This window comes from Euphorbia lathyris, chromosome 7 (genome assembly GCF_963576675.1).
Source record: "Euphorbia lathyris chromosome 7, ddEupLath1.1, whole genome shotgun sequence".
Taxonomy (NCBI): Eukaryota; Viridiplantae; Streptophyta; class Magnoliopsida; order Malpighiales; family Euphorbiaceae; genus Euphorbia; species Euphorbia lathyris.
Window position 1 is genome coordinate 72,865,378 of NC_088916.1, and position 20,600 is coordinate 72,885,977.

Sequence of the window (20,600 nt, forward strand, 5' to 3'; positions counted from 1 at the left end):
TGTAACAAAATTGAGACATATTATATATATATATATATAGAGAGAGAGAGAGAGAGAGAGAGAGAACTACAGTCAATATATCTCAATTATTTACAAATGTCAGACGTAAAAATTATCAGGTTAAGTATTGAACGTAAATGATACATTTTAATTATTTGTATATGTCAAATTCCGTTAAATAAAAAGACGAAATTATAGTATATAATCGCCACTTTAGTAAAGTCAAAAACTACGGGGTTGTGGTAGAGTGGTAAAGGCTCCTCCTCCCTTAACCAAAAGTCCAGGGTTCGATCCTCGTCTTTGGGAATGGAAAGAATTTCCATGGCCATCAGTCCCACCCATAGAGGTGCAAACCATCTGCGAAAGTGAATAGCCACTGCTGTCGGCGGTGGATACACTTACGAACCAAAAAAAAAGAGAGTAAAGTCAAACACTCATGTTTTAAAAAAAAAATTAATATATTTGCAAATGTTGAATTACAGTAAAAAAACACGTGAAATTATAATATACTATATTCGTAATGAAATCCTTGGATTGAAGTTAAACTTTTATTAGCATTGTACTTTAAGATCCATAAGACTCTTTTATTCACCGTCCATCTTCTCTACTAATGTTTTGTCATCGACTGTCACCTACTACATCTGTTTTTATTAAAAAAAAATTGCATCTGCATAGAGAATTTCCTTTTCGTAGTAGTAGTAATTAGGATAGGGTAAATCTCTTTTGACTCATGTAATTCCATTCTGATAAAGAACACTCTTTCTTTCAACGATTCTCGTGCAAGATAACTCTTTCTCTCTAAATAGCCTTTTTTTTCTCTTTATTGAGGGAGTTATGCTTTACACTTGTTCTTCGTAAGGTAGCGACAAAAGCTAGTCATGGTTTTTTCTCAGAATCGCTTGACTAATATAGCAATTTTCATAGTCAATATGTCTCAATTATTTACAAATGCTAGGTTTCATTCATGGTAGATTATAATATATTATCAAACAATATATTTCAATTATTAGTAAATATAATTTAATATATTCTACAACAAAATTAATATATTGTTTTACATTTATTTAAAATAGCTAAATACTCTCTTAAAATCTAATTTTCCTTCAAAGTTGATATAGTAATTGTTTTTAAACTAGAAAGAGAATGTTAATGGGAAATTATTGGAAGCATTTACCAAACCCACCAAAACCTAAAGTACATTTGAAATAAATAATAAAAATAAGAGATAAGGTAATAATTTCGAATTGGAATATAGATTTATCCTTAACATATAAAATGATGCAAATTTAACTAAAACATTTTTAAGTAAGATCAAATTTAGCTATTAGCTATTGAAAATCTGAAAAAACCGATTTGACTATCACATCGAACCTTCCAACCGAGTTTATCGATAAATTACAACAGTTTCTGACAATTTTTATTGGTTTTTTTGTAACAATATTAATAATACAGTAAATATTTTAGACAGTTTGATAAAAAAAAAATTGTGATTAACTTATACGTAACATATATAGCTTTTATCATTTTAGAAATAATTGATATTTTGAAGGTCTGAAATGAAAGTGAAATATCAGTCAGACTAATTTTTTCTAGTTTCAATAACGAACGGAAAAAATTGATTTTTTTTTAATTGTTAGAATTAAATTTATAAATTTTGGTATCGCAATTCTTTTAAAACGTTAAGGTTAAATTTAATTTTTATCTCTAAAAATAATAAAGCAAAGTAATATTTGATTGGCCAGTAAACCACAATAGATTTTGACTGCTGTCACTCCTCAGACACACTAAATACCAAAATCAACGAGTATCCAAAGCTACTCCTTTTTTTTTTTTTTTACCATGAAATAATTGAATAAATATAAAATTACTAACAATTATTAATTGACTTGGATGACGTGGATTTTATTAAAAAAATTATTAAATCCAACGGCTGAGATTGACTCCTCGGTTTCTGGCTCTTCTTTTATTTCCCCAATCTTCACTTCTCTCTTTCACTTCTTCTTCTTCCTCTCTCCGTCTCTCTCTCTCTAAACATTTCACTTCTCTTCTCTGCTGTTAGAGAGAGAAAGTAAGAGATGTTGCTCGGAAAGAGACCTCGTCATCCGATGAAAAGAACGACGAGCATGTCGGAGATCACTTTTGATCTAGAAACTAATTGTATCTCCGACGCCGCTTCTCCGCCGTTGTCCGATCCTCCTCCTCATTTAACTCAGAAACAGGTCGCCGGATTTCTTGGTCAATTAGATCAACGGTTCGTCGCTGCCGCCTCTTTGTCACCGAGAATTACTCATCGGAGAGCTTCTGCCGATTTCTCCGAGACTACTCACTTCTTGAGAGCTTGCTCTCTCTGTAAACGCCGCCTTGTCCCCGGCCGCGATATCTACATGTACAGGTTGGTATTTCCAAATTTAATAATTATAAAAAAACTTTAATTCTAATAGAAATATTTTTACACATAATTATTTTTGTATCTATTTTTTTGAAAAAAAAAATTGTATCTATTTATTTAATACAACTAATTTGATACAATTATTATTTTTATATTCATTCATATTCAGTGACGGATTAAGGATTAGAGACGGATCTACGATTGAGTAGGGTAATTTTCGTGATTATGAGTATTCATTTGATATTTTTAAGATGTTTTTGGAGAATAAATTAAAACACCCGAGTTTTTTTCACAACGTTTTCTAATTACTAGTGAATTTTTTACGTTTTGCGGCTATAAGTGGATTTTTTTATGTTTTCCGACTACTAGTAAAAATTTAAAACTTGTATTTGTCTTTAATGAGGGGATTTAAGCATCAACTGATCAACGTTTTATTATCTTTTTTATAAAAATATATAAAAAAACTGAAAACTCATAAATTATAAGAAAATACTCCATCCATTTCTCTCTATAGATACTGAATCTATCACAGATTATATTCTATATAATTATATAAATTATATAACGTAAAAATAAATATAGTAAAATAATTGTTTTAACATCATTAATTAATTTTTTTTATAACCAGTGATTAATTTAAATTGATATATTTATATCCCCGACAGATCAAGGGATTACGAATGGATCTAAAATTAACTGACAACGAATATATAAGGCAACATGATCCATATTTTTATAGTAACTTTGCAGAATAAATTAACACACCGTACACTATTTCTAGAAGGTTTTTTAACGTTTCTAATTACCGGTGATTTTTAATGTTTTTTAACTACCGGTGATTTTAATTTATTCGATTTGAATAAGTTAAAGTACGTATTTATACAATAGTTCGTTTTTATATCATTAATTATTATTATTTTTGTATAATTAGTGATTATTAATTTAAAATTGATAAATTTTTTTTTTTTTTGTAGAGGGGATAGTGCGTTTTGCAGTCTAGAGTGCAGACAACAGCAAATGAACAATGATGAGAAGAAAGAAAAGTGCTCATTATTAGCAACAATGAAGGAGACTGCAACCGCCGTCGTCTCCGCCGCCGAAGGGGAAACTGTGGCCGCCGTTTAGGGTCCACTGATGATCAAAAAAATTCACCTATCATCATCGGAATCAGAATCAGAACCACCTGCATGCTTAATTTATATATATATAAAAAAAAATTATGTTTAAGCTGTAGAATTATGTGCACGTGGTATGTCGATGCAGCTGTCTTTTCTGTAGAAAGGAAAAAAAAACAAGAAACAAAAATGAAAATTGGGGACAAAGTTTTGAAGCTGTTCATTATTTCATCTCGATGGATTCACATAATTAAACAATCGGGTTTTTATAAGGGTAAATTAGACTCGTGTCCTCAATTTTGACGTTACTCTCGGTACGATCTCTGAATTTTTTTAAGCCGGATATTATGACTATTGAACTTCGTATTTACTAAGATAATGATTTCTGAAATTTACATTTTAATAACATAATAACACATTTAAGGGTGTTTGGTAGCGATTTTTTAGGTTTATGTTTACATTTTCACTTTAAAAATGAGAGTTTTAGGTATTTGTATAGTTTTATTTGTCTTTTACTCCTGAAAAGTAGCATTTTATAAAAGCAGAGAATCTGTGTTTTAGAAAAATAGCTTTTTCCAACAACAAATAACAAACGGTAAAACAAACGGACTCTTAGACTACAATTCATGAACTTTTGGGTTAAATCCCAAAATTTGACCTTTTAAAGAATTATTTACAATCTAGTAATGGTTGAAAATAATTCATACATAGAATGATGTTTTTAACTTTGAATTGGACATTGAAATAGTACCATTACGGTGGTGGATTCGCCATAATGGTAGAAAGATGAAAGTAAAGTTATCTTTTATACTATTACCATGAATCCATTGATATAATTTAACTGTTTTAACCATGAAGTTAAAAACATTTCTTTCAAGAAAATTATTTTTCAATTGTTATCGGGTTAGAAATAAATTTTTTTTTTTTGAAACAGAAATAATTTTCTTAAAATATCATTTTTGGGGGTTAACTGTAGGAGATGCTATTTAGTTAGGAGATATAAAATGGTTGTTGATAGATAAAATTTTAAAAATGATGGTTTTATAGAAAATATTGTTCAAAACAATTTTTCTATGAGAATTTTTTATTTTGAGGTGGTAATCAATAATTTTGACTCGTTTAACCGTAAAAATTGTCATTATATTAATTATATTAATAAATTGTAAAGTTGTTTGAAATTTATGGATTATAATGGAAGTGTGATGAAAGTTGATGGGCCATGGATGTAATTTAGATGTTTTTATGATTGGTTATTATTGAAATTTGTTGGGGGAAGAAAAACAAATTGAAGAATGACAAGATTTGTTGTCTGAAATTATTGAAAATGGTGACTCTGGAAATTGATGGATGAAAATGGGATTGATTAACAAGATTCCCATCCTTTTCCATTATATATATATATATATATATATTTATTTATATATTGATGCTTTAACAAACAACTCTTTCAAATGAATGAATCCACTAGAATAGAATATTGGTTCAATCCATGAATTGCTATATATATTCCAAAATGTTCTGGATTGATTCTTTTTTTTAATAAAAGAAATACAAGAATATGTTCTTTTCTTTATTTAAATTTGATCCAAATTTACTATTAATGTTTGATATTTTTAAACAAGATTAATTTTATTTTTATCCGATAGAAAACTTAAACCGATTGGTTTGATTTGTGTTATAGATAGAATATCCCAAACAAATTTATCGAGAAACTAGAATACACTGACAAATTATTTGTAACTATATTAGTACATAATAAATATGTTAGACACTTTAATAGTTTTTTCTATGTGATTAACTTATATGTAACAAATTTAGTAGTTGGTATTTTTAATAAGTTATTTGTACGGTATTAATAACCACAATGAACATTTTAGATATAGTTAATGATTAGAATGTTCGATGTTAAATCAAATAACAACCAAACTAGCCAACGACGACCCCCAACAGTTTAGAGGCTCATACTCTCATATCCAATTTTACTTAACAAGATCAGATTTACCTCTACCGAGCAGAAAATTTGAAGGGATAAGTTTGACAGTTATTTGACTGCCATATCGGATTTTTCAAACATGTTTGTTGATAGTGCCAAATTTGGACCTTAACCCTTTAATTTTTTAAAAATTGTATTAAAATTAATGTGAGCTTTTTTGTTTTGAAATGTTTATCTTTAGGGGACATTTGGCTCACGCGGGAGTAATATAAATGAATCCAGAAAGGGAAACAACTAGAAATAAAAAAAATAATCCTAAATTTCCATGTCTATTTGTTTCGGTTCAAAAAAGGGAATGTGAAATCCTTGATTCTCTTTGTGGCTATTTATTTCAAATGAAAAAATCAGTTAGAGTTGTGATTTTTTTAACAATAATTTACCTACATTAACTGCATAAGTAAATTAATCACACGTAACTATAAAAATTAAAATCAAAAGACTGTAAAATAGAAATACTAAATAAAATTAATAAAAAATACATTAGAATCACATTTTAAAAGAAAATAATCATTTTAAAATAATTAAAATCAAATATAAAAACTAAAATAAAATCACAAAAATAAAAAAAATTGGTCAAAACTATTTTTGGAGGCATTAAAATAAAAATTAAAAAGTAAAATAGAAATACTGAATAAAATTAATAAAAAATGCATTAGCATCATATTTTAAAAGAAAATAATCATTTTAAAATAATTAAAATCAAATATAAAAACTAAAATAAGATCACAAAAATAAATAAAAAATTGGTCAAAACTATTTTTGGAGGCATTAAAATAAAAAGTAAAAAGTAAAATAGAAGGTAAAATAAAATTTCATGAGAATATAGATGCAAGGTAGTAAAGAAGGGGTAAGAGAATAGAAAACCGTAGAAAGCTTGAATAATGAGATTAGAAGAGTTTGAGGTTAACCCGAACTAAAACAAGGCAAAGAGAATAATTATATTAATAAAACAAATACCAATAAAAATAAATGAAATTTCATCTTTTCCTTTAAATCAAGATGATCAATAAGAAGCGACTGCAACCTCTTAACGTTTAAGGTGGAAGGATGCTCCTCAACCCGAGGATAAGTTTTCTTCCCATTGTCAACTACTTTCTTCCCATCAGTTATCGACTTCGAAAGGTTTATTAGGGTTTAGCTTCTTAGGAGCCATAACCAAAGCAGAATTGAAAAATAAGAAAGGATCAAAGATTACTTACACTTAAAAGGAAAATCTCCAAAAAGATGAAATCGCAAAGAAGCAGCAAAAGCCAGCACAAATGAATAAGGAAATAAAAGAGGCTCACCTAACACTCTTCTCCTTTTATATTGTTTGAGAAGTAAGTGAAGCCACGGGCGCCATTATTACTAAAAAGTAATGATCAATAAGCATTAACTGCTCCTGACACATCCCTTCAAAAAATAAGGAACTACTCCACATGGCAAACAGAGACAAACCACCGTCAACTCGAAAGACGCCCAAACGCATAGAAAAACGCACTTTGACATTTGCCTTTATGAGCATACGAAGCAACAGGCAAATCTATCATTAGGATCTCGTACAACCTCCTTATCAGTCCTTCATTTTTTAAAAAATCCAAAAATTATCAAAAATCAATCACCGTCCTTCAACTTATCATGAATCAACAAATACAACGCTTCTCGAAACAAATGTTTTCTCATTCTAAAGAACGATAAGTTAGACCTCGAGGGGAGAGGGACATCTGATATCAGACGAATATAGACTCGTCACGTGACATTTAAGAGACCTGAAACAATGCCCAAAATAAGGGAACACGTGGCGCCTCCATAGCAAACTGGACAATATGACTTTGTAGTAGAGACCTCGACTCGAAAAGTCTCAAAAGACCCAATCAAGAATCCATCTGTTACAACAATGATCTTGATCCTGTGAATTTCGAGCCTAGTGAGTTTGAAGAATACCAAGCCCCGATATCTGGACGCACGTTCACTTATCAACAAGTGACACGTACAACATCCCGCTCCTTAACTCATGACCGTCTTCTACAATTCAATCACAATATAAATATAGTAAACCGATCTCAATGTACATTAAATCATTCATTCATCAAACTTACATTGTAGTTTTGATTTACTGTTGTGTTTATTCTCAAATCATGTCTTATACTGACTTAGACATCAGAAGATGTTAATCCAATAGCAACCCCTCTTTGATATTATTTTTGTCCAACCACAAGTCTTTAGTTGATTTTCATAATTTAACCGCATTGATACACAATAAAAAAGAAATAAAAAAAGATAAAGGAAAATAGTATTCAATATTTTGTTCAATAAAACTCAATTTTAAAAAATAACTGAGTTTTTTATTGCATAAATATATAATATAAAAATAATTTGATTAAATAAAAGCAAATAAAAAAGAAGGGAATCTGTGGCCTAGTCAGCTTTGCATGTAGTGGGACCCATCTTCCACAATAAACAAAAAGAAATTAGAAAAAGAATGGAAAGAGATTCATATGGAGGAGAGTCATTTTACCGAGTTTGGAGGTGTTTAAAGTGGGTCCCACCCAAATGAATACAAAAGTCCCCACCCCCTTTTTGGGCCCACCTACGCATGAGTGTACATTAAATTCTTCATTTTTCTAGATTTATTAACGTAAGATTAAATGGGTTCAAAATTGGACTAATTACTAATCTACCACACATTATTTAATATGCTATTGATTAGTTGAATGTTTTTTTTTTATTGAATCCGTCATTTTCGATGTTTTCTATTTGCATATAGTTGTTGCATTTGCGACAATATTGCTCCTGTCACATGCGATAATATTTGTGACATTTTGTTGCATTTGCGATAACATTGGTTGCATTTGCGACAATATTGCTCCTGTCGCAAATGCAACAACTGTATGCAACATATCAACAAAAATGGAGGAAATCGGAAATCGGAAATGATGGGTTCAATGAGAAAGCATTCAACTAACCAACTATGTATTTGAAGATAGAAAAGAGAATGAAAGAGAGAAGATGGAATGAAGAGAGGGCGAAGAAGATGTTTGAGAGTCCGAGGAAGAAGCTTGAAGTAAATCGTATTCTTGTCCAAAGTGGATGAAAGTATCTAGATCTACAAAATGGAAGGGAAATGTATCAAATATGTTAATGAACTCTCTTAAATAAGCTATATTAGTAATTAGCCTTTCAATTTTTTTTAAACAAGAATCAGATTTAACAAATTTAAATCTAACGACCTATTTGGTTCAACTGTTAGTTAATAACTATTGTTGTTGCTGTTAGTTGTTTGCCGTTGCAGTATGCTGTTTACTGTTACTGTTAGCTGTTTGTTATTAGATGTTTAATTATTAGTATTTAGTAAAATTATGTTGAACGGTTACTGTTATTATTTAAAATATTTAATATGGACAAGTTTTAAATCAATCGACAAATAAGTTATAAAATAAAAAATTGTATTACACAATTAATAAAAATAATCTAAAAAAAAAATATTGAACACAACAAAACATTTATCTTTCGGTAATTCTATTATAAAAATAAAAATAAAATTAAAGAGAAAATATATTTTGTGAAAATAAAATGGATAATTTTGTCAATAACAAATAACTATAAACAGTTATTTTTGAAAAACTTCAAAAAAGAAGTTTTTTTTTTGTGTGGAAAGCTCCAAAACATTGCAATTTCCAGATAAAATGCTAAGGGTCTGTTTGATTCAGCTGTTAGCTAATAGCTGTTGTTATTGTTGCTGTTAGCTATTTGCTGTTGTTGTTGGCTGTTTGTTGTTAGTTGTTTAATTACTAGTGTTTGGTAAAATATATTAAATGTTGTTGTTAGCATTTAAAATTTCCAATATGGACATGTTTTAAAAATATTTTGTCAATAACAAATAACTACAAACAACTGTTCATGAAAAACTCAAAAAATGAGCTTTTCGTTAAAAGCTTCAAAAGTTGTAGTTTCCAGAGAAAATGCTAAACGTTGCAGTTATATAAACCTAACCAAACGCGTTATTTCATGTTAAACGCTCATCGAAAAGCTAAAATAAACACCCATTAAATGTTGTGGTTATATAAACTAACCATACACTATATTTCTTACCATTTGAAGTGACTCTAAACACTGATCTGAAAAGTTGAAACAAACACTGCACTTTCTAAATGTCACATACCAAATTTATTTATGGCTTAATACATCATCAACTCCCTGAACTTGTCCACAATAGTAGATTGGCTTCTTGAACTTTGCAAGTGTCTTACCAGCTCCCTAAACTTGCTTATTTAGTATCACCATGTCACACCCGACCCTAGATGACCTCAATCGGCGTCGGGCGTGAAATAAAAAGATTATAATCAATATTTAGGAGTCTCCAATTTATCCCAATATCATAATATCATATTATACTACAATTGAAATACCAAAGTTCTAACCATAATTCTCACAATAAGCAGCCAACTTCCAAACCTCGCCTAATCGGTCGGTAACCTTCTCTATATCCTGTACTTTCTCACCTAAAAACATTAAAACATTTAAAAAGATGAGATAAAAAGCTCAGTAAGAAACTATCAGCTATAAAAACCAACTTTCCTTAATATAGCTACATATATAACTCTCGATGGATATAAAATCATAAAATCATAACGTGCTCAAATTTCCTTTCACAATCAAATTCCAAACTATTTCATAACCATAAATCATTTGGCTTCAACTAGCCCTTTTGTATCATAAAAATCATATTTGGACTTCAATCCAAAATTGAAACCAAAAACATATATGTATATATGTAAATCAACCAAATCAAGCCTTAAATCAACATAATCAAGTAAAATCTGAAATTCACATAGAATCATAGTCAATAGCTTCATTAGAACCATAATTTCACAATAAAAAGCAAAATCGTGAAAAATCTAAATTTTATAAAATACCCGTATAAACCCTGAAATATCAATTTCTGAAAATGCTTTAATTATATATATATCTATATACATAAAACTCAAAATATAGTTGATAGTTACTTACCTTGGCTATTAAAGGGCGGCCCGGTCGCATTACGCGTCCCCGCTGAGCGAGGGTCCGGGGAGGGGTCCCACCACTCATTGAAGAAAATACACCCGATCGATTCTTCTCTAAGACGTTTTCTCTCCAAACACTTCCGAACTCAAAAATTCTTTGGTTAGGCCTTAGAACTATACATAAGGATGCTATGTTTTAAATTTCAAATGATTCGGATGGTCGAATCTCCGTAAATTAAAGAAACGGTGGAGAAACGGTCGAAGAACGATTTGATGACAAAGGAAAGAAACAAAGGAAAGAAACAGAAAAGAAAAGAAAAAGAAAAAGAAAACATGATTATCTCCCACCTCTCCACGTATATATATTCCAAATCTGTAAAATATCCAGTTTGGTCCTCCATCTTTATATAATCTTCTAAAAATTATCATAATTTTTAATTTACACATAAAATCATCGAATTAACTCTAAATTTTTCCTATAGCACCAAATAAAAATCGCACACCCAATAATTATACTATATACTAATATCAAGGTATAAATTCTAGAAATTTAGACACGGACGTGACACACCAGCTCCAACTTGTCCATAAAAATTGATTATCTCACTGAACTTTGCAAGTGTCTCAGCAGCTCTCTAAACTTGCTTCTTATGTAACAACTAAATAGGCTTAATGCTTCTCTAGCCCCCTTAACTTGTCTAAATTGGTCATTTTACCCCTCCAACTCATCGAATGTCCTATTTACCCCCCTTAACTCCATAAAAATGGTATTTCTCACCCCATTAACTTGTCCAAATTTATCATTTTACCTCTTCTCAACTCATCGAATATCCTATTTACCCCATTAACTCCATAAAAATAGTATTTCTCACCACTTATTATCCTATTTACCCTCTTAACTCCATAAAAATGGTATTTCTTATCCATTTATAGTAGTAAAAAAAGTTGAAAAGAGAAAGAACGAATAAAAAATACAAATAACAAGAACATTAATATAAACAAGTTAATGTACCAAAATAGGCCTATGATTTTTAGGGAAGTATCAATTTAGGTTCCACTTACAAAATAGCATAAATATAGGTTTAACGTTTAAAAAAAGTTATCAATTTAGGCTTCGATAATGAATTGTAAGGGGTGAAAAATACCACTTATATGGAGTTAAGGGGGTAAATAGAACATTCTATGAGTTGGAGGGATAAATGGACAAGTTGAGGGGGTGAGAAATACCACTTTTATGGAGTTAAAGGGGTAAATAGGATATTCGATTAGTTGAGGGGGTAAAGTGATGCGGGGCATCTTTCCCTAGGATCGAGTTCGAACGAGGGAAGTCGGAGGAAGAACCAAGCACGAGCAACAAGCGAGTATGGAGGCTCAAAACAGTGCCACACAAATCACCAGCAGCTCAGACACGCTCCGCGTGTCTAAAGGTACGCCCCGCGTGAAAGAAGGTGATCCCGGAGAAGAGTTCATCAGCCAAAGTACACCGTGCGTACTTCTGGGCACGTCCCGCGTATAAAGGATACTGATCCAGAGAAGGGCTCATCAGCCAAAGTACGTCGTGCGTACTTTCGGGCACGTCCCGCGTACTTTCACTTTTCAGGAACTTGCTCCTTACTCCAGCTCCTCCTTATTTATAATCCTGCCACTCCTTATTTACAATCCATACCACTCCCTATTTACCATCCATGCCACCCCTTTATTATTACCCCATTTTATCCCTAACCTTACTCTTTAATTAGGTATGTTAGGTTAGCCTTTTATGTAATTTACCAATTAGGTTTTAGATGATATAAATTAATCTCTTTCTCTTTGTAATAGTTAACTTTTTATCAATCAAATATTAAACCTTCTTTGTGAAGCTTGTTAAGGTTTTTACCTTCAACAATGGGGAATTCTTATTTCCTATGGATTTAGTCCATGAATTGGGATCCACTCCTTCTAGTTTAGCTAGATAAATTGTTATTCTTTGTTAGTTTACGACTAAAACTAACACGTTACGATTTCAGATAAAACCGATCTGTATCAGTTGGTATCAGAGCCGATCGTTTTCCTTGAACGGAGACTTCTTTCGACTATGGTTCAACCAAATTTATTTCCAAGCTATGAATAAACCATCAACAAGGGATTGGAAAACCTCAAAGCCAAGATGATGAGGTATCATGAGAGTTGTAAGGAGGATTTTCGAGTGATGAACGAGCTAACGAGGAAGCTTACCGAATCCGTAAAGGGTCTCAAGCAAGAATGCCGAAATCACTCCCAACCAACCATGGAGGTCCCTCCTAAAGATCCATCACCAATCTTTTCTCCTTTACACATTGAAGAGGTAAATCCTAAACTTCCAATTTCTCATATTGAAGTTATGGATAGTCCTACTGCTAGGAAGAGATTGGATGTTTGTGGTGTTGTTTGTAGTGTTGAAGTGGATTTAGATTCTCATTGTGGGTTATTTGATCATGATGTGGTGAATGAGAATGTGGATTCATGTGTGGATGAGGAGGAAGGAGTGTTTGTAGGTGAGGATGTTGGGAAAGCCCATATAGCAAGTGATGCTCCCCAAGTGTTTGATGAAATGCCTCTTAAGCATAACCTTGTTTGTAAGTTTGAGGAAATGGAAGGCATTATCCTTGAGGAAGGGGAGAATGACATTGGGCTTATTAATCTCTTTGAGAAGAATGATGAAATTTCATTATGTGTGGAGGTTGATGACTATAGAGATGGGAGAGATGTTGGTGGTTCAACCATATTGGGTGGTTGCATGTCTTATGAGTCAAGCGGCTTGGCACGTGAGTTAGTCGGCTTGAACTATAGGGAGAAGTGGGAGGAAACGAGAGGTCATGGGAAGAGACGGATCGTGGATGAAGATGGAAATGAATTTGAATACAACCATGAAGAAGAGGAGAACCAATCCGAGAACGAGCTAGAAAGAAATGTTGAACATGACTATTGTGAAGGCGAATTCGAGGATGAGGTTGAAAGGAGAGAGCACGCTTCCGTAGATGAGATATGTGAGGATGGTAAACTTTGTCATGGTGCATATGAGTTTGATTATGATGAAGAGGGTAGAGTTTACCATGGGGAGGATGAACGTCGACGCATTGAGTGGAACCAATATGGGACCGCTTATGAGGAAGACGAAGATAGGGTCTACTATGACGAGAATGGGCGTCGGTGTGTTGAGTGGGATCGACATGGGGCTCCTTATGAAGACAACGAAGGTAGATTCTATTGTGATGATGAGTTGGAGGATGTTGAACGGTCCTATAACGAAGATATTTATAAGCATGATGGAGGTAGGGTCCATTATGGCGATGAGTTGGGAAATGAAGAGTGGAGCCGAAATGAAGATGCTTATGATGATAAAGAGAATCGGTTCCAAGATGAGGATGAAGCGAGAAGTGTTGAGTATGAAGACACCTATGAAGTTGATGATGATGGCAATGAGCACAATGTGTATTTGGTGACTAGGGTGCCAATGCCTAGTGAAGATGAGTCTAGCCAACGTCATCGATTATTTAGAACTCGATGCTTAGTTCGTAGGAAGAAGTGTGAGATGGTGATTGACGGAGGAAGCCAAGTGAATATCATTAGTCGGTTCGCCATGAGCAAGTTTGGGTTGGTTCCCGAGCCACATCCTAGACCTTACCGCCTTGGTTGGGTCAACGAGGTGGAGAAGCTTCAAGTTACTCATTGGTGTAAAGTTCCTTTCACTATTAGAGCTTATGGGGATGAAGCTATGTGTGATGTTGTAGAGATGGGTGCTTGTGATGTGCTACTTGGTAGGCCATGGCAATTTGATTGTGATGCCTCATATGCGGGAAGAAGCAACACCTACACCATACACAAAGGCGGAATCCGATATGTCCTTACACCTTTGAAGAGTTCTCCTAGTAAGAAAATGGAGACCACTTTGGAAGATTGTCCAACTCGGGAGTTGAACGTGAATGGGTGCATTGGTGGAACGGTTGAGACCTTGAATCATCTTGACTTGGGTTCCATGGTTGAGCTAGCTAGCCACTCTCCTAGTGAAGTCAAATCCCAAGAGGAGAATGAGGTTGAGAAGGGGAGTAGCAAAGTTAGAAGTGAGGAAGTAGAGCCGATGTTCAAGGGTGACAAGCATGTGTCTTTCAACGAGCCACCTAAAGGGCTTCCTAAAGGACTTCCACCTTTGAGGAAGCTACCATATGACATAGCATGGGATCCGGGAGATAGTGCACCTAGCTCTACACATGGTGAGATGATCTCTAGAGAGGAGGAGGATGGTTGCTCTATGAAGCCTATTGAAAGCACCGAGATGCCTAGCACATGCCACATGCAAAAGAATCGAGTCACTCATTGGGTAAACTCTGAACTTATTCTCTTGTGCTTTGTTGAGATATTTGTGTTGGAATCTTGGATGTGTATGTTGAGGGAGGACCTTCCCGATGATGAGCTTATGGGAGATGATCTTGTTGTGGGAAGTGTGAGCTTTATATTGAGGGAGAACCTTCCCTATGATGGAACCATGAAGGGTGATTTTGTGGTGGGCTTTGGTGATTGTTCATTGAAGGGGAATGGCTTCCCGGGGAACATAGAAAGGATGGAAGGAGGTCAAGACTTGGTAAACTCGGAACTCATTATTTTGCGCTTTATTGCTATGTATGTGTGGGGGTATATGTGGTGCTCGTTGAAGAAGCATCAACCCTATGATGAGTCAATGAGAAGCGATCTTGTGATGAAGAGAGTGGGGTTTGTGAAGTCTTTGATGAATGGGGATAGCCGCCCGAGAGGTGTTGAGAAGGTGGAAGAAATTCAAGGCTTGGGAATTGAGGGCCAAGTTAGTAAGGTGGCAAGTCTTGAAGTTCCGGGATTGTTAACCCAAGGTGAGGATGGAGCTAATCTACGTGTGATTGAGTTCGCTATGAAGTGGGATGACAAGCGTCGCCGGGATATTCCGTTTGACGTGGGCCATGGGCAAGGAGAGATTGAGCATGATAGCCGAGTTGGTGGAATGAGTGATAGCAAAGTCCGGGCATATTCAATTCAAAGTCATGTTTGGGTTGTGAAGAGTACTCAAGGGATCGCTCCAATTTGGGTTGATATATGGCGCCGGGACATGTTATGTGAGGTTGGCTATGTGCGAGTGGAGGTTGAGCCTAGCATCCGGGTTGATGGCATGAGGTACGTTGAGGTCCGGGCATATTCGACTCAAGATCATGTTGGGGTTTTGAAGAATACTTGTGAGATTGATTCTAGTTGGGTTGATATGTGTCGTCGGGATATTCCATTCGAGGTAGGCCATGAGTGGAAGAAGGTTGTGTTGACTCCTCAAGTCCATGATGGGAAGATCAAGAGGGTCTATGGGTGGTCCGTGCAACCAAATGAGGGGCGTTGGAAGACCATCCAAGCATTAAATAGGAAGTGGTTTGATAAGCTTCGCCAAGACATACCATTTGATGTTGGTAGAACATCCGATATTGGTGGAGATTGGGAGATGAGCACCACGGAAGATGAAGTCCGGGGTGAAGCACTTGTTGAGGTATGGGGAAAAAGCTCGTAAGGAGAAGGTGAGTCCGGTAATATTTGGAGTGGACTCCTTGAATTCATCTCGAACAACACCTTGGTTCGATTTGAGGGCTTGGGTTCATTCACAATGAACACGTCTCACCAATATATAGCAAGCAACTTGGGGTCAAGTTCTTTTTTAAGAGAGAGTGTATGATGCGGGGCATCTTTCCCTAGGATCGAGTCCGAACGAGGGAAGTCGGAGGAAGAACCAATCACGAGCAACAAGCGAGTATGGAGGCTCAAAACAGTGCCACACAAATCACCAGCAGCTCAGACACGCTCCGCGTGTCTAAAGGTACGCCCCGCGTGAAAGAAGGTGATCCCGGAGAAGAGTTCATCAGCCAAAGTACGCCGTGCGTACTTCTGGGCACGTCCCGCGTATAAAGGATACTGATCCAGAGAAGGGCTCATTAGCCAAAGTACGCCGTGCGTACTTTCGGGCATGTCCCGCGTACTTTCACTTTTCAGGAACTTGCTCCTTACTCCAGCTCCTCCTTATTTACAATCCTGCCACTCCTTATTTACAATCCATACCACTCCTTATTTACCATCCATGCCACCCCTTTATTATTACCCAATTTTATCCCTAACCTTACTCTTTAATTAGTTATGTTAGGTTAGCCTTTTATGCAATTTACCAATTAGGTTTTAGATGATATAAATTCATCTCTTTCTCTTTGTAATAGTTAACTTTTTATCAATCAAATATTAAACCTTCTTTGTGAAGCTTGTTAAGGTTTTTACCTTCAACAATGGGGAATTCTTATTTCCTATGGATTTAGTCCATGAATTGGAATCCACTCCTTCTAGTTTAGCTAGATAAGTTGTTATTCTTTGTTAGTTTACGATTAAAACTAACACGTTACGATTTCAGATAAAACCGATCTGTATCATAAAGTGACCAATTTGGACAAGTTAAGGGGGCTAGGGAAGCATTAGGCCAACTAAATACAAAAACTATAATACTAACTCGGGTTAAGATGTAAAAATACCAATAACGTTTTGGGTCAGGAGTAATTTTACCCCTAATGCTGAAAGCCAAGAGCAATTTTACCCCTAATATTGATAAATTGGGTTAATTTGAGAAATAATTCATTAAACTGTCTTCTCGGTCATGAATCTTGTCATCTACACTTCACACGTGCGTCATTTTATCAGTAACAAATCACAAACATGTGAAAAAAAATAATAAAAATATATACTGACTTTTGTACGAATTGGACAAATTTTTTTAAAAAATTCACCATATTTATAAGTTTGCTCTTGGCTACTAATGTTAAGACGTTAGAGGTATATTTAATCTCTGACAAATTGTTACAGAATAAGCAAGTTTAGGAAACTGGTGAGACATTTGGAAAGTTCAGAGAGTTAATAATTTTTTATAGACAAGTTTAGGGAGCTGATGATACGAAATAACTAAGAGTAAACTGATGAGACACTTGCAAAAATTCAGAGAGCGGGTGATGTATTAATCATTTATTTATTCAATCAACGACTAGGTAAATAACAGTGTTCTAAAGTAATACACCCGATTGGTAGTTGATATTAATGATTTCTATAAAGTGATATACATCACTCTTTTATTGTGGAGTGTATTATGTCAAAGACTATGATAGAAATTCTCATTAACATTATGGTCCCATTTGTTTTTCATAAATATTAGATAAGAAATTTTGTTGTGTTAAAAATAAATAATTATTTTTGATGTTTGTCTACAATATGAAAAATAAATAAAAAATTAGTAGGTGATTATTATTTTTTTGTTGACTGATCTAAATTTTTGTTCTAGCAAATAGCGTTCTGAATAATAATATTTTCCGACAAATAAACAAATCCATATTTTAGTTTCATATATTAAGGATTTGTATACTTGATCTAAAAAATCAATTGAAATTTTATTTATTAACTATATGAACTACCAATTAAAGTTAGCTTGACTGGTTAAGGGTTTCAAATCGCTTAAATTAGATTTCGAATTCGAATCCGAATATACACATCAAGCTTTAATTGAGAAATAATCCACCTAAAAGGTGTTCAACGATATTCGAACAGAAAAATCAGATAAACTATAAAAAAAACCTACGACCAAATCGTCTCTTACTCCGCTACATAATACTAAAGATTTATAATTTTGTAAATTTTAAGTGGATACAAATTCTTCAAAAATTAACGGAATGCCCAACTTGGAGAATATCAACTACATTTTTGACATTTTTATGACTATAAAGTAGTGATCATAATGTATAAGAAAATAGTCAAGGAAATAATGAAAAGAAAAGGTGTAAAAAGTAAATTACTAGGCATTTAACTATAATTTATGACACTGGGAATAAAAAAAAAAAGTCTATCATATACTTAAATTTGTCAACATCATTATTTAATTAATTTTCTAGATAAACTTTATGAATTTATACTTTAATATCATAATAATTTATAATTTAAGAATTTTTATATTAAAGAATAAATTTTAGTTTCATGTTATTTTTTTATGGTAGTTCATGTTATTAATTCACTATAGTTTTATTTTTAATGGAATTCACTATAGTTTTTTGTCAAAGAACTCGTAACCAAAAATAAATAAGACTATAGGATGATAATAATATATTTTATTCTATTAAAGGTTATAATAACATAAAATTCTTTACATCTAAATTTTGACCATAAGAGATTAAAATTCACAAAAGAAAATTGTTGAACTATGCTTCGAACGATCAATCAACCACACAGATAAACAAAGTTCACAAAGATCACAGATTGGATCTTGAAACAACAATCAAAAGAATACACAGAATTTACCCTGGTTCGGCTTAACTGCCTACATCCAGCAACTTCACTAATCAATGGAGATTACAACAAGATTGAAACAGTTTCCTCTCTAGAAACTCTCGTGTTTTCCCAATCCCCAATTTCAGTATATCACAGTGTACACTAATGACTTAGTCTAAGAATAATCTCTCGTATGAAACTACTTCCCAACCCAGACCTTTTATAGCCTTTACAAGGTTGTGAAAATACCCAAAATATCCTTACTCAAAATGTACTAACTCAGCAAGACCTACTGACCAGTGGTAACACAGCAAGACCATGTTGACCTGTATTAACACCTCAGTACCATGCTGACCACAGCCATGCTGACTTGATAACTCAGCATTATACCGACTTGTTGAATTACTTCATGCTGACTTGATTACATACAATTATGCTGACTTGATAACTCAGCGCCATTCTTGATTACCCAGCATAATTCTTGTAATAGAAAACAACGACGACTTACAATGCTGACTTGTTGACTCAGCATCATCAGCAAGTGATAGAAAACAACGACTTACAATCTCCACCTTATCTTTCTAATCACTCCATCAACTAGTGAAGAAAAAATACACTCAAGGACCACTGACCATCCTAACCAGTTTCAAGCAATGTTCAAATTTACTACTTGAAACAGATTTGGTCAGCATGTCGGCTGGGTTATCCTCAGTTCCCACTTTCACCACCTGAACAGTACCAGTGCTAATCACATCCCTGACGAAATGCATTCTCACATCTATGTGTTTGGATTGCTCGTGAAATACTTGGTGTTTTGACAGATGTATAGCTCCTTGGCTATCACAGTAAATCTTCAAACCATCAATCTGTGTCACTCCAAGTTCCGTTAAGACTCCTCTCAGCCACATTGCTTCCTTTACTGCCTCTGTGACGGCAATAAACTCAGCCTCGGTTGTTGACAGAGTCACAACTGACTGTAGACTTGCCCTCCAACTTATTGCTGTTCCAAACACAGTGAATACGTACCCGGTTTGGGATTTTCTGGTGTCAATGCTACCAGCATAATCAGAATCAACAAAACCTGCTACATCATCCACTAGGGCTTCAGCTCCACCATAACTCAAACCTTTACTCAGTGAGCCTTTGACATACCTCAGCACCCACTTCACCGCTGACCAATATGCTCTTCCTGGATTTGCCATGAACCTGCTAATGAGACTCACAGCATGAGCCAAATCTGGACGTGTACAGACCATCGCGTACATTAGACAGCCTACAACACTAGAATATGGCACCCTCTCCATGTCTTCCTTTTCCTCATCAGTTTGAGGACTCTGCTTGCTGCTCAGCTTGAAGTGACTTGCAAGTGGAGTGAGAACGGCCTTTGAATTCGTCATACCAAAACGTTCTAACACCTTGCTCAGATAAGCTGACTGACTTAGGAACAGCTTCTTTCTTCCTCTGTCTCGAGAAATTTGCATTCCTAAAATTTTCCGTGCTGACCCGAGATCCTTCATCTCAAACCGTGTGTTTAGTTGTGCCTTTAACCGATTTATGGCTGCTTTGTTGTGACAAGCTATAAGCATGTCATCAACATATAACAAGAGATAAATCTTAGAGACATCACTAAGGTCTCTACTATACACACACCAGTCATAACTAGACCTATGGAAGTCCTGACTTATCATAAACTCATCGAACTTCATGTACCACTGTCTAGGGGACTGTTTCAGACCATATAGAGACTTCTTAAGCAAACATACTCGCTGGTCTTTATCTCCTATTTCAAAACCCTCTGGTTGTTGCATATA

The 20,600-nt window shown here is 34.1% G+C and overlaps 1 protein-coding gene across 1 annotated transcript; it reads left to right on the plus strand.

The window, feature by feature from the left end:
* The first annotated feature begins 1,993 nt into the window (after positions 1-1,993).
* Positions 1,994-3,783, plus strand: LOC136234686 (FCS-Like Zinc finger 5-like). The gene is made up of 2 exons (XM_066024160.1): positions 1,994-2,392; positions 3,364-3,783. Exons 1-2 carry the CDS (start codon positions 2,076-2,078, stop codon positions 3,512-3,514), a joined length of 468 nt encoding a protein of 155 aa, XP_065880232.1. The 5' UTR covers positions 1,994-2,075; the 3' UTR covers positions 3,515-3,783.
* Positions 3,784-20,600: the final 16,817 nt, after the last annotated feature.